The 14,312-nt window shown below is 38.5% G+C and overlaps 1 protein-coding gene across 1 annotated transcript in view; it reads right to left on the bottom strand.

The window, feature by feature from the left end:
* The window catches only part of COL19A1 (collagen type XIX alpha 1 chain), a 365,439-nt gene that overhangs the window by 10,980 nt on the left and 340,147 nt on the right, over positions 1-14,312 (bottom strand). Inside the window, exons 46-49 of the mRNA XM_077162192.1 lie at positions 13,836-13,871; positions 13,670-13,714; positions 10,991-11,161; positions 9,075-9,141 (exon numbers count right to left, since the gene is read on the bottom strand). Of these exons, the coding sequence (XP_077018307.1) occupies positions 9,075-9,141; positions 10,991-11,161; positions 13,670-13,714; positions 13,836-13,871 (319 nt within the window). The remainder of the gene's footprint in view (positions 1-9,074; positions 9,142-10,990; positions 11,162-13,669; positions 13,715-13,835; positions 13,872-14,312) is intronic.

The raw sequence follows: 14,312 nt of genomic DNA, 5'->3' as shown, positions 1-14,312 counted from the left end.
TGATTTTTAATATCTTGAGCAAAACAGAAAATTCCTTTAAATAATTATTTCTTGCTGTGAATTATCTTGTTGTAAGGTATGTGTAGAAATAGTCATTCACCATAAGGGAATTACTTCTTCTGAACCCTACCGAATGTTCTATAATTTAAAATAAGATGTTTCTGAGTTTATAAATGAATTGCAAAGGGCTGTAGTCTTAATTGCCTTTCCTCTGTTTTCAGGGACCTTTGGTCAATTAAACTGCTTTCGGCTGTGTTTCTTAACGAGGTAGGAAATTAGAGAGTTTAGATAGACACTTGTATAAACCAAACACATAACATATTCCATCTGTCAAGACAAACCCACAGCAATTATTCTAATAAATGAGACCGACAGCTTGTTTCCTTAGAGAATGGGCTCATTAATGGAGACATTAATGTTAATGTGACGATAAACTGTATCATATGGAGAAGGAACAGATATTCAGATGTCATCTGGCATATGTCTGCCTTGATCTAAGATAGGTATTTGAGGATATACAGTTTACAGATCGAATGTGTCAATATTATCAAAGAGAGAAATTTATCTTTTCCTCCCAAATGCCCATTCAAATGTTTAATTGCCCATTTTCTTGGTAAAATTTCAATTTATTATCTTTGTTACATGATTTGGAAAGAGAAAAGTTAAGGAGTATTTTTCTAGGGAAATAGGTCATATACTTGATAACATCGTTAACTCAGCCTTCAGGTTAAATAATTTTTACTCAGAGACAGGAAAGGGCAGAACAAGTTCCCTCTGGAGTTGGGGATGAAGGAGGAAAGCTAAAATAAGGAATATTGTTTGAAGGTCTTTTCAAGTCCTCAAATCTTCAGATCTCTCTCTCTACTTCAGGTAGTAGGGCCATTGCCCCTCCCCAGTGGTAACAAAAGATTGAAGGTTTATCTGAAGAAGGTAAATAGAAGATAACTTTATCAGAGCCTCCAGACTCCATTAAGAATGGAGCTTTCATACTGAAAACAAGGAAAATGTCTTGTGGTTTCTTCCCTCAAATAGCTCCCAAAATGCTGTCAGTAAGGCAGGAAATAGAAGTGTCCCTGGGGAATCTGACCAGATTAAGGGGAAAGATTTAAAGCACTGAATAAATTTGAAGTTCCCTCAATTAAAATGTCCAGCCACCTTGCCGTAAAAGCTCACGTTTCACAAGCCCCGCAACTCACGCACACTTTCAGTCAGTGTTTTACATGCTACTCTTTTGCATGAGCGATGTTCCAGAAGTGTTTGATGTTAAGGAAACCCTATGAGCTGAATTTGTAGAGAGCCAAAGAAATGGAAAAAAGGAAATCAGGAGAAACACACTATGCTATGGAGGGTAATTTTAAAAACTATATTTATATATCCAATCATGTGTATCTATCCAGTGATATGTGTGTGTATATATATATATAATATATATAATTATATAATTAATATCTTAGTTATAGAGAGGCAGAATATGTTATATGCCTGAAATAAGAGAACAGGATTTTATATACACACACATATACACTGACACACACATACATACACACATAGATAGTGAGAGAATGTATGGAGAGGAACATTCTTGAACACTGAAAATCTAGAGACAGAAATATTGTTCAGGGACATTAGTCCTGACCTTTCTTTTCTTCCACAGTTGCAGGTTTGGCCTTCTTGGTTTCAAGTTTGACTCAAGAACCAAGTAAGCCAGATGCTTGTTCACATCCCTGCATGGATTGGTAAATTCTTTCTGAACGGTGATGTAAATTCCCAAGTATAGTAGGGTGGCATCATAGCAAGAATTAATCTTCTCAGATCTGGCAAGACCCTAATTTGTGTGAGCAGCTTCACTGGAACCTGGAAAACCCACAAAAAGCCAAAAGAAATTACACTAAAATACAGTCTCTGTCCCTGCTCTTTGTGGCCACTTTGTCTGCAAAGGATTTTGCCTTGTTGGTCAATCAAATCAGGAAGTTAATCTAAGCTTAGAGAAAGTACATGTTTGCATATTGTTGTCCACCTGGAATCCCAGGCAGGATATATAGGAAGACATTTCCCTCCTTCACGGCTAGGTTTGGGAATGGGCATGAGGATGCTAAGTGTGAGATCCATAGGGGATCTGCATCAACCCCAAAGGGGGTTGAAAAGCCCCAGGAGGAGGGCACACGTTTTAGAACCTTATCCAGGGTTACAAATGGAGGCTCCTAATCTGGACACCTGGTGTACCAGTTTAAAACTGTTGTGTCCCCCAGAAAAGCCAAGTTATTTAATCCTGATTCAATATTGTAGGGTGTGATTCTTTCGATTAAATTGTTTCTATGAAGATGTGACCTAACCAATTGTGGGTGGGACCTTTTCATTAGGTGGTTTCCATGGAGATATGTCTCCATGCTTCAAGGTGGGTCTTAAACTGCTTACTGTCCTTTAAGAGGGAACATTCTGGAAAAACCTCAGAGCACGGAGCCGACACAGACAGAGACATCTGGAGATGCAGAAAGAAAATGCGCCTGGGGAAGGTGTTTAAAATCAGAAGCCAAAGGACCAGCAGACACCAGCCATGTGCCTTTCCAGATCAACCTTTCTTAAGTCAAGGCATCTTTCTCTGGATGCCTTAGTTTGCACATTTTTATGGTCTCAGAAATGTAAACTTGTAACTTAATAAATTCCCTTTATAAAAGCTGATACATTTCTGGTATATTGCATTTCTGGCAGCATTAACAAATTAAAACAGATTCTAGTACCAGAGAAGTGGGGTGATATAGTTTCTAAATACCAAACACATTGGAATGGCTTTTTAAATGGATAAGAGGAAGATTCTGGAAGAGTCGTGGGGGAGTGAATAGGAAAGTCCTGGATTGCTCTGAATAAACTGTTGGTAGAGATGTGGACTTTAAAGATACTTCTGATGATAAAAGCCTTGACAGCAATCATGCATGTGTTATTGGAAACTGGAGGGAAGGTGATCCTTGTTTTAAAGTGGCAGAGAATGTGCCCCAATGTTGCAATCCTCACCCCGGTATTTGGAGAGAGCAGGGCCACTGCCTAGACCCTTGGACAGGGTGAGACTGCCACTCTCTAAAGATCCAAGGATAAATGTCTCTCAGACTTTGAAATCAAATGGAGTTTGCCTTGCAGGTTTTTGGAACTGTTTGGATCTGGTGACCCCTGTGTCCTTTCCAATTTCTCCCTATGGAAATGGGAGTCTTTATCCTTTGACTGTCTCTCCTTTATATATTGGCAGCAAGTAACTTTTCTAAGTTTTCATAGGTCAACAGCCAGAGGAGAATTTTGTGTTAGAACAGACCATACTTTTAATTGACTTTGATGAGATTTTGTACTATTTTTGCCTTTGTATTGTATTTGCATTTACTGAAATGGTTTAAGGCTTTGTGATATTGTGATGGAATGAATGTGCTTTGCTTTTGGAAAGAACATATCTTTTTGGGGTCCACAGGTTGGAATGTGTCAGTTTGAAACTGTTGTGTACCCAGAAAAGCCATGTTCTTTAATCCTGATTCAATATTGTAGGGTAGAAAAATTTTTTAAAACACTTTTTATTGTGAAATGTAACATACATACAAAAAAGCAATACATTTCAAAGTACATTATAACAAGTAGCTATAGAACAGATTTCAGAAGGATCTTTTTAAGTTGTTTCCATGGAGATGTGTCTCTGCCCACTCGAGGTGGGTCTTAATCTGCTTACTGGAGTCCTTTGAGAGGGAGTCATTTTGGAAAAAACTCAGAGCTGACACAGACAGAGACTTCTGGCATTGCAGAAAGAAAATGCCCTTGAGGAGGCTGTTTGAAACCAGAGGTCAAAGGACCAGCAGAAGGCAGCCATGTGACTTTCCAGTCTGTTCTAGTTTGCTAGGTGCTGGAATGCAATATACCAGAAATGGACTGGCTTTTAAAAGAGGGAAATTTATTGAGTCACAAATTTATAGTTCTAAGGCCATGAAAATGTTCCAATTAAGCAAGTCTATAAAAATGTCCAAATTAAGGCACCAACAGGAGGTTACCTTCATTCAAGTAAGGCCAATGAAGTTCAGGTTTTCTCTCTCAACTGGAAAGGGACATAGCAACATGGCAACTTCTGCTAGCTTTCTCTCCAGGCCTCTTGCTTCATGAAGCTCTCCCAGGGACATTTTCCTTCTTCATCTCCAAAGGTCTCTGGCTGCGTGGGTCCTGGTAGTTATCATGGTTATCTTGTCATTCTCAAGCTTTTTCCAAAATGCTTCCTCTTTGAAAGGATTCCAGTAAAGTAATCAAGACCCACCTAGAATTGCTGGAGTCACATCTCCCTCTAATGAAAAGTTAATACACAAAGTGTATAAGTCACATCTCCGTGGAGATGACCTAATCAAGTTTCCAACCTATGTTATTGAATAGGGATTAAAAGACAGTTGGTCCCACAAAGTTGATTAGGATTAAAGCATGTCTTTTCTAGAATGCATAAATCCTTTCAAACCAGCACACAGTGAATCAATCAGCCATTCTTGAATCAAGGAATCTGTTTAGTTTGTTAAATGTGCCAGAATGCAATATACCAGAAATGGAACAACTTTTAAAATGGGAATTTATTAAGTTACAAGTTTATCATTCTAAGGCCATAAACATTCCCAAACGAAGGCATCCAGAGAAAAATACCTCGACTCAAGGAAGGCTGATGTGTGTCACATGGGAAGCCATGCAGCTGTCATCTGCTGGTTCTTGTTTCTGGTTCTGTTGCTTCCAGATTCTAATGCTAGTGGTTTGCTCTCTAAGTGTCTGTGGCCTTCACTTAGCTCCTCCAAGACACAATTCTGCATTCTGGCTGCTTAATATTTCATGGGAAGGCACCTGGCGACATCTGCGGGGCTCTGCATCTCCAAACATCCCTGTCTAGGTGTCTATCTCTGTTGGCACTCCAAACATCTCCAAATATCTGTTTCTCTATTGGCTCTTAGCTCTCTCCAAAATATTCCCCCTTTCAAAGGGCTCCAGTAAACTAACCAAGACCCTCCTTAAATGGGGGAGTCACATCTCCATCAGTTAAAAGGCCACACCCGTAACTGAGTAGATCAATCTTCATGGATACAATCTAAACAAAGATTCCACCTTAAACAATAGGAGTGGCCCCACACGATTGGACCAGGATTAAAACATTGCTTTGCTGGGGTACAGAATAATTTCAAAACTGGCACAGTATCTTTCTCAGGATGTCTTAGCTTGAATTTTTTTATGGCCTTGGAACTGTAAATTTGTAACTTAATAAATTCCCTTCATAAAAGTTGATCAATTTCTGGTATGTTGCATTTCCAGCAGCATTAACAAACTAAAACACCTGGTATGATAAAGTAGAGGAGCAGATCTACTAAGGACTTCTCGAGTACCTCTGACACTTTATGACTTTCCGAGCAGAACGAATTGCTCCTGAGGCTGTAAATGTAGACGGGTAAGTGGAGCAGAGGTAAGCATTTACTGTCACTGACACAGCTGTCTTGAGCAATGACTAAGAAAATGGGAGGCAGATGGGAGAGATTTAAAGTCTTAGTGCTACTTAACTGTAACTATTTTAACATGTGAAAATTAATCTTTGCTTTTATAGGAAAATCTTTCTGAAAAATAGCACTGTGCCCTTGGAGCTCTATGATCTGCGGAATCTTGAGTTTTTCTTTTTTGTAAATGATGTTCCAAAGTCAGGGAAAAGGTAAATTTTCTAAGTGGAAAATTGAATATACTGAATCAAAATGATCTTGAGACAAATTAACTAAAGTGCTAAATAACCAAATTCTGGGTTTCGGGTGCAATTTTTTTTAGAGAGAAGACAGCTTTGTTGAACCAGTGCCAAAGGAGATAAATGGGAGGTGGTTATCACATTTGGAGCTTCAGAGGCTACAAGGCTTGGGAAAAATGCCCCACCCCTCCCTTGGTGTCACTTTAGAATCTTGCCTTGAGGCCAAAACATCTGTGGCTTCTGAGGGATCACTGACTCCCAGGGAGCTCCAGCCACGCACCTAGACTTAGCCAGGCTGGAAGAGACTGAGAGAGGCAGGGAGAAACAGGGGTGAAGATAGAGGAGGACTGGAGAAGATGCCATACTCCTCAGCTTCCAGGAAGAAGGGTCTTTGAAATAAGGAAGAGGGACGGGAATGCAGAGGAGAAGGGCGTAGACTTAAAGGAGCAGCTGCTCAGAAAGTGCACGCCAGCGAGCCTTCTCCAAGATGGACCAACAGTAGGCCCTGTTCTCCAGGAGGCTGACTGTCCTTCATGGGAGTAACCACAGCGTGGCCTGGGAGTGGGCGGCATGGAGCTTTCCTGCTGCAGGCCACCGGTGACCATCCTTTCATCCAATGTATATTGGACTTGCAAAATGAATACCTCCCCCCTGCCCATGGCAATACTTAGCATAGTTTTCTAATAATGTTTGTTACATTTTCTGACATGCCCAACCAGGTTTGTACTAGTTAACTATTGAACTATTAAATACATGCTTTTATCCAAAAACCTTTTTAAGAAGTTGAAGTTCAACATTAAAATCTGCCTGATATAAAAGATAATAAACAACAATGGAGCCCAAGGAAATAAATCTGGAGAATTTTGGACCATGATTCCAAAAGGTGAATTTGCTAGCATTTACCTTTTTATGACTAAGGATGCTATTTGAGATCCTATATGACCTGCCCCTAGGGCTGACTTAATGGGTATGCTACCTGGGAAGTTGCACAGGTCCCACAAGACAGCAATGTTCTGGTATTGCTGTCTTCACATTCCTAATAATTTTTGAATAAGTGGCTGTACATTTTCATCTTGCTCTGGGCCCTGCAAGTTATGTACCCTGTCTTGCCTGTGATTCTATATTTTTCAGAGTGCATGAGGCATCTTTTCTTTTCAGACAGCTGATGCTTGAGTGATGCTTGTTGGGAGGAATGTTTGGATTTAAAAGTTTGGAGCCCATTCCATGTTGCTAATTCGAGGGCCAAATAATGAAAATAAAAGGAGACATCTATATTTAAGAGCAACATTATAATGACAAAGAGAAAACTGATAACTCAAAAACAGCACGGACAATTGTATTAATAAACTATCATGTCCGAGCTAGGTAAAGATACTTAGCAGAGATAAAGATAAATAGAAATCAACAGCATAAATTCATGACCTTTTAAAAATACATTTCCCCTGATCTGCCACTTAAGTGGCTAAAAGACTTGTGCTGTTCTTCTCCATCTCCAGTGTTGGTCTCTAATACCAATCACTATTGTTCTTCCATAAATTATAACAAATGTATGATAATAATGCAAGGTGTTAATAATAGGATATGGGAAAAATACACCTAACCTGAATAACAGAGGAATATGATTTTAATAACTTTCATCAATTGTAACAAAGGTAACTACTAAAAATATAGTGCGATTACAAAAAAGTGCTGTCATCAGTTGTAACAGATGTTCCACCAGTGCAATGTTGGGGTGAGGTGGTATGTGGGAACCTGTATCTTATGCACGATTGTTTTGTAAACCCACAATTTCTCTATTCAAAAAAGTCAGGGATTTTTGGCTAGTAGCTGACTCGGTGTTTGTAGGAGAATGACTCAGGATGGATTTGGAGTATTTGTAATTTTGTTCCTTGCTGAATCCCACAATCTAGTTTTGCCTTATAGATGTTTAACAAAGAAAGCAGGAACCATGAGAGGCAATATGGATTTATTTGCTAAAGACAAATGACTCCTACTTTATTACTTTTGCTGTTGAGGGAAATGATCTTGATTTCAACAAGCCATTACAAAATCTTGTGATGTCCTTGTAATTAGATAAGGAAATATAAGGAGAATAGTAGGACAACTACGTGGATTCAGGCTCACTAAACAATGATTAATAGATTATTCACAATTGGGCAGGAAAAATCCAACAGCACTGAGAAACGCCTAATCCTTCCTCTTTATTATTCTTTATTTCTATCAACAACTAGAAGGATGACATGCTTGTAAAATTTGGAGATGATGTTCAGTTATGAGGATCATCCAATATGCCATACAATAAGAGACATTATTCTAAATGATATTCAGGTGGGACAATGTATGAGCATAAATCACTTGAAATTTAATAAGAAGAAACATAAACTCACACACTATGATGTTAAAAAGGAACACACAATTCCAGAATGAGAAACACCTAACTTAAAAAAATGTTATAGAGAACATCTAGAGTTACTAGCTAATTAGAAACTCAAAATGAATCAAAAGTATGACATGGATGCTTTAAAATAAAGAATGCTATGTTAGGCTGCATTATTGAAGTATCTAATAGAGGTGGGCAAACATTTTCTGAAAAGGACCAGGGAGTAAATATTTTAGGATTTGTGGGCTACACAGTTCCTCAGTTCTGCTGCTGTAGCATGAAAGTAGCCAGGGTAAATATGTAAAGGAAAGAGTATGGCTGTGTTCCACTAAAACTTTATTCAGAACCGTGAAATTGGAATTTCAGATCATCTTCTCATGTTATGAAATGCTCTTCTTATTTTGAGTTTTGAAAACCATTCAAAGTGTAAATATTTAAAACCTAAACCATTAAAATATGTAAAACCTATCATCAGCTTGTGGGCCATACCAAAATAGGTGGTAGGTTGAATTTGGCCATAGGCCATACATAGTTTGTTAATCCTGACCTAGATCAAAAGACACTGTACTTTGCCGGAGTCAAAATACTTGTGGGTTCATGAAAGGCCACTTACAAATGAAACATTTCACAAGGGGAGCAATATGAGAGGAGCTGGAGTCATTTACTCCACAGAAAAGACCAAGGAGTAGTACAGTGGACACTGAGAAACACGCAATGGGCTACAATGTGATGAGAGGAACTCGCCCAGACTGTGTGATGCAGGCCAGGGGTGATGCAAGGAAGTTACAGGGAGGCACTGTTAACTTAGTGTGAGGAAGACTTTTCTCTCAAGCAGAGCTTTCCAGCCATAGGATGGCTGCCTCTTAAGGTTGTTGCTGCACCGCCATCTTTCAAGAATGTTGCTGAAGGGACTTTCCACAGAGGATGGGATGTGGGGATAGGCAAAAAGTTCAGAAAGGTCTATAAAGTAAATCTAACCTTCAAAAATCCTTAGGACCTCTTGATTAATATACTTCTTTATTTCTTCAAATGAAACGGCATCAGCCTAAAGAGGGAAAAGTTGTCTATTAAAAACAGAGTACAGCACAAATTAATAAATAATATAAATATTGGGTTGTGTGCATATGGGAAACTTCTGCAGAGATTCATTTATCAAGCAACATGCTTTTGACCCCTGACTCTATTAGGTAATGAATACCTTTTGCATTGATTAAATATTAGGAAGAAGTTGCAATGCTCACTTGCTTTAAAAGCTGTGGGCTGAAATTATAACCAGTGGTAGGAATTTGATTCCTATTAAATGGAGAGACACAGCTTTTTACAATGAGGGAAGACATTTCCTATTACTTTAGTTTCTTAAGTTACAGAATTTTACAGTATTATCATGGTGTCACTGTCACAAGATGATAACCAGGCACAAGTTAACTTCTAACCAATCCTTGGACACTAGCAAAGTGAATATCTAACTGATATAAGGTATCTCAAAGGAAGTGAATCTGAAAAGAACTCCAAATCCATTGGATTATCCTTTAAATGCTTTATTCATGTCATAAAACATACTAAATTTTACTCAGTTCATGGAAAAGTTTATTCTATAATTCATATGTGGCAAGCATATTTGTATTTAATAATTTTTCTTTTCTTAATAGAAGAGACTTGGTAAAGGGAAGTAGATAATGGTGTCAGCTGAATTTTTAACATCTTGACAAATCTATATGCATTTGACAAAGAATCTAGTATTTATAAGAGCAATGGTTTACAACAGCACCTTGATATTTTAAAAAGGGAACTATTATTTTTCATGATGGCAGGCTTTAAAGGTATTTTATTATTTCTATTTGTGTTTGATGGTTATTATCCAGAGGTATAAATGTATCATGCAAGACATGAGGTGGCTCATGAAGTGATGATTTCTGTAGGACAGAATAGTTTTGGAAGGGTCCTGTTTCAATATCTTATTTTCACTGTGTATGGGACAAATGAACTTGAATTCATGCACCTAACATTGGGCAGAGAAACCCACTACTGATAACAACACTGAGAATTCTAGTTATACAAGCTCTATTCAAGCAGAGCTTGGGGAGAGTATAAAATAATTGAAATGAAGTATGAAAATTAGGGTGCATGGGTGGTTCAGTGGTAGAATGTTCGCCTTTCATGCGGGAGACTTGGGTTCCATTCCCGGACCATGCACTGCCCCCTCAAAAAAAAAAAAGGTATGAAAATTGAGGTAATGACTAATTTGGCCTTATATCTGATGTTGTCCAGTTATTTGAGGAAAGTACCTCTCATGTGATGATATTTTTCTTTAACTCAATTCTCCCACCTCCTCCCTGCATAGTCTCAGATTAAATTTCTCTGCTGAGTGGCCACCCACCCCTCCAAGAGGATATAATAAAGACATGGGCTCCCTTAAACAAGTACTCTTACTTGGACTAACTGGTTTCCACTTTCAAAGCACAACTCAGAGTAGATTAAAAAAATGGAGTTTTAATCTAAAATATACATGTTTTCCATGTAGTGCAAGGAGACATTATAGACAGTGCTTAAGAGCATGGTTTTAGAATCAGTCAGACCTAGGTCCCATCCACTTAACTCTGTGAACCTGGACAAGTCAACTCTCCAAGTCTCAGTTTTTACATTTACAAAAATGGGTTTGAAAGAAACATGTACCCTCCAGTCTTAGTTTTAAGGATCAAATAAGGTAATAGATACTAAGTTGCTTAGCAGAAAGTCTGACACATAACTTTATGTGAACAATAGCTATTGTTATCGTCGCAGAGACCAATTCGGGGTCACGCTGTTTATTTGAAAATCATTATGGTCACTTTCATTATAAAAGTGACACATGAGCAATACAAGGCAGGAGCTCCTGGACTTTCAGCACCACTCACCGGAATGCCAGGGACGCCTGGAGAGCCTGGAGGGCCTTGGTGGCCAGGGGAGCCTATGGAGCCTTTGGTTCCTGGTGGTCCCACCGGACCTGTGGCTCCCTTCATGCCCGAAAGGCCTGGTTTTCCCTGTTCACCTTGTGGGCCTCTGTCCCCAGGAATTCCCTGATCACCCTGTTAAAGGAAAAAATAAAATAAAGAATGATCTCTTTTAGGACCACATCAGCTGTGGTCAGGAGCAAAGGTCCGGATCCAGTCAGGCACTTATTAGCTGTGGGACTTTGCATAAGTTACTTAAACTCTTTGTGCCCTGTTTCTTCACCCGTAAAGTGGGGGCTATTAATAGTAGGTACTTTGTAGCATAACGTTAACAGATCAGTAAGTTGGCCCATGTACAGTGCTTAGAAAGGCACTTGAAAGCCCTCAACAAAAGGCAGTGACAATGGAAGTCGGATTCAGTTGCCAGTCAAGAAGGGTGGCACCTTGACAGTCCTCATGAGGCCTGGGGCTCTCTTACAATAGTAAAAGAAGATCACCTGGAGAATTTCATCACTGACAATATTTTACTCAGAAATCTTAGGATACTCAACCCCTCTCCTAAATCCTTTGCTTTTTTCAGCTTTTCCTCATATGTTTGGTCTTCAGTAGGCTCTTCAGGTTTGTCTTCTGTCTTTTGTGTGTGTGTGTATATATACTTGTGATTGTGTCCTAAATATATACAGATCGGGAAGGTGAGAAAGGTAATGGGGGAGCATGGTGACTGGGGTCACTTTCTTAACAGCAAAAACAAACTGTAAGAGAATCTTCTGAGTAAGAAGAGTCATAATAAGTTAGAAAAAGGATCATGTTAGATGTGTCTGGATCTCATTAAGAGTTTCATTATTGCTGTCTTCTATCCTGTGTCTACTATTGTATGTTTATGTATCACAGTGTGTGTATGTGAGAGAGAAAGAGGAATGGAGACCATGGCATTAGAAATAGTTATTTCAGATATTCAGTTCCATAGCTCTGGGAGGTGATGTTCATGCTAAATGTGATGGAATAGTGCATTGAGGTTGTCCTGTGTTTCACTGTATTGTTCCTTTATTTTTTACTGCTCTGCATAAGACCAAAACTCTATTCATCTTGACTAAAAAAATAAAAATAAATGAAAATTACAGAGATCTGTGTGATCAGGGAATGAAGAAAAGCTACTTTCAGCCATGTAGAAAAGAAAAATAGATGGACCCAATATCAATGTTACTGTCTTAGTTATTAAAGTGCATCTGCATGCAGGAATATCGACCTAACTAGCTCACATTTGGAGAAATATCTGAGATGAATTTAAAGGAAAAAAAAGAAAAACAAAAAATAAATATTAGCAAACTTTGATCAATATTCAGATCATTTGCAAAATAAACACAATCTTTAGCACATTAAAATAACTTTATGATTTAGGTATAAGCATATTCATTAAAGTGATGTTTTTTTATTATGAAAACTTGAAAGAATCTAAATGTCCATAAAAAGGAGACCAGGTAAATAAAATAAGGTATGTCCAAACAATAGAATAACTTACAGTCATTAAAAGGTAGATGTAAGATCTCTACTTACTGACATGGAAAGATAGTCATCATATATCATTAGGTGAAAAAAAGTCATTTACAAAACAGTATGATCCTATTTTTGGAAAAGCATGTATTTATTTATATTATTGCATATCAGTATATGTGTAAATTATATGTAAGCATGAGAGCAGTGGAAATATGTCCATAATACCAATAAAGCCTGTATCTGTGTACTGGGATTAAAGAAATCTTTAAAAATTTATATTATCTGCCTTCTCACATTTCCTTCAGTTATGATGAATTACTTGTGTAATAATAAATAAAAGTTGGTAGGTTAGACACCAGCAAACAAACACATGTTCATCCCTCACACACACTTGCAGCCTTTAATAGAATTCCACCGAGTAACAATGCTTCAGCAACCTGTTGCAGCGTTATGATTCCAATCCCATTAGCAAATGTTAAGTTTCATTTAAGAAAATAATGGGAAGCTGAAACGATGATGTCAGCAATCAAAACAATTTGGATAAAAGCATATAACACAATTGGTGTTACTGGTAACATCGGTTCCCTTTTCCATTTCTCTATCCCCTCAATCTATCTCCCTTACTCAACCTGGTATTCCTCTAGATCAGTGGTTCTACATAGGGGCAATTTTGCTCCCCATGAGGCTTGTAAGATCTGGCAACATTTTTAGTTATCACAGCTGGGAGGTGGTGCTACTGGCATCTAGTGTGTAGGGGCCAGCAATGCTGCTGAGCATCCCACAGTCCTCAGACAACCCTTTACAATGTAGAATTACCTGGACCCAAAATGTCAATAGTGCGGAGGCTGAGAAACCCTGCTCTAAGGAAAAAGAACATGGGTGGTGTGTGTGTGAATCAAGAGGATGATAAAAGCTGTCCAGTCTTGGAGAGCCAACTAAACTCAGTTGTGTGCAAAGGCCAACTATGTAGGTGAACTTGTCATATGGCTGCTTCTAGGTCCTTCAATTGTAGCATTTTATGTCAAGCAGAGCTCTTGGATCACATGTTGGGAGGCTCAGAGGATTCTACATACCTGACTGTGTAACCCAAATGATGGGACAATTGTAACAGACAGACTTAAGTAATGATCACAATAGTAATATACATACACGTTCTCCTTTGGGGCCTCTATCTCCAGGCTTACCCATGATGCCCTGAAAAATAGACACCAAGATGAAAAATCACAGCTTGCTAAGATTCTTCCTCAAACAATTGATCTAAATGTTGGATGCATTTATGCATGAGAACTTTTATTATAAATGGGATTATCCATACCTGAGCACCTGGTAAGCCATCTTTTCCATTTATTCCCTATAAAGATGAAAAATGATTAGTATTTCCAAATCTGCATTAGCAGACATAAACACAACAACAAAAAAAGGAAAATTTCAGGGACCACCTTTTAATCATATTTCTACTGAGATCTTGGTGAAGCAGTGTGGTGAAACAGAAAACAAAATTGTAGAATCAGCCCTGATTCTACTTTGTCACTTATGAGTTCCATTTATTTCACCTTGCTAGCATCAACTTCTTTACTTATAAACTGAGGATGGTAATAATGGCCTCAAGCTAAGGATTCAGGGAAATAACAGGTAAAATGCACAGCCCACAGTAAAGAGCCAATGAAGGTTATCTGCTTATTCTCCTACCTACCCCACGGCACGGGGGAGCTGGTGCATGGCCTTCACTGTTACCTTCTCACAAGTTTTTTGGCACAGAAAACAGTCTCAGTTGATGATGAGGAAATTTCAT

This window comes from Tamandua tetradactyla, chromosome 5 (genome assembly GCF_023851605.1).
Source record: "Tamandua tetradactyla isolate mTamTet1 chromosome 5, mTamTet1.pri, whole genome shotgun sequence".
In the NCBI taxonomy this organism is placed as follows: Eukaryota; Metazoa; Chordata; class Mammalia; order Pilosa; family Myrmecophagidae; genus Tamandua; species Tamandua tetradactyla.
This window is presented reverse-complemented; position numbering and strand designations above follow the sequence as displayed.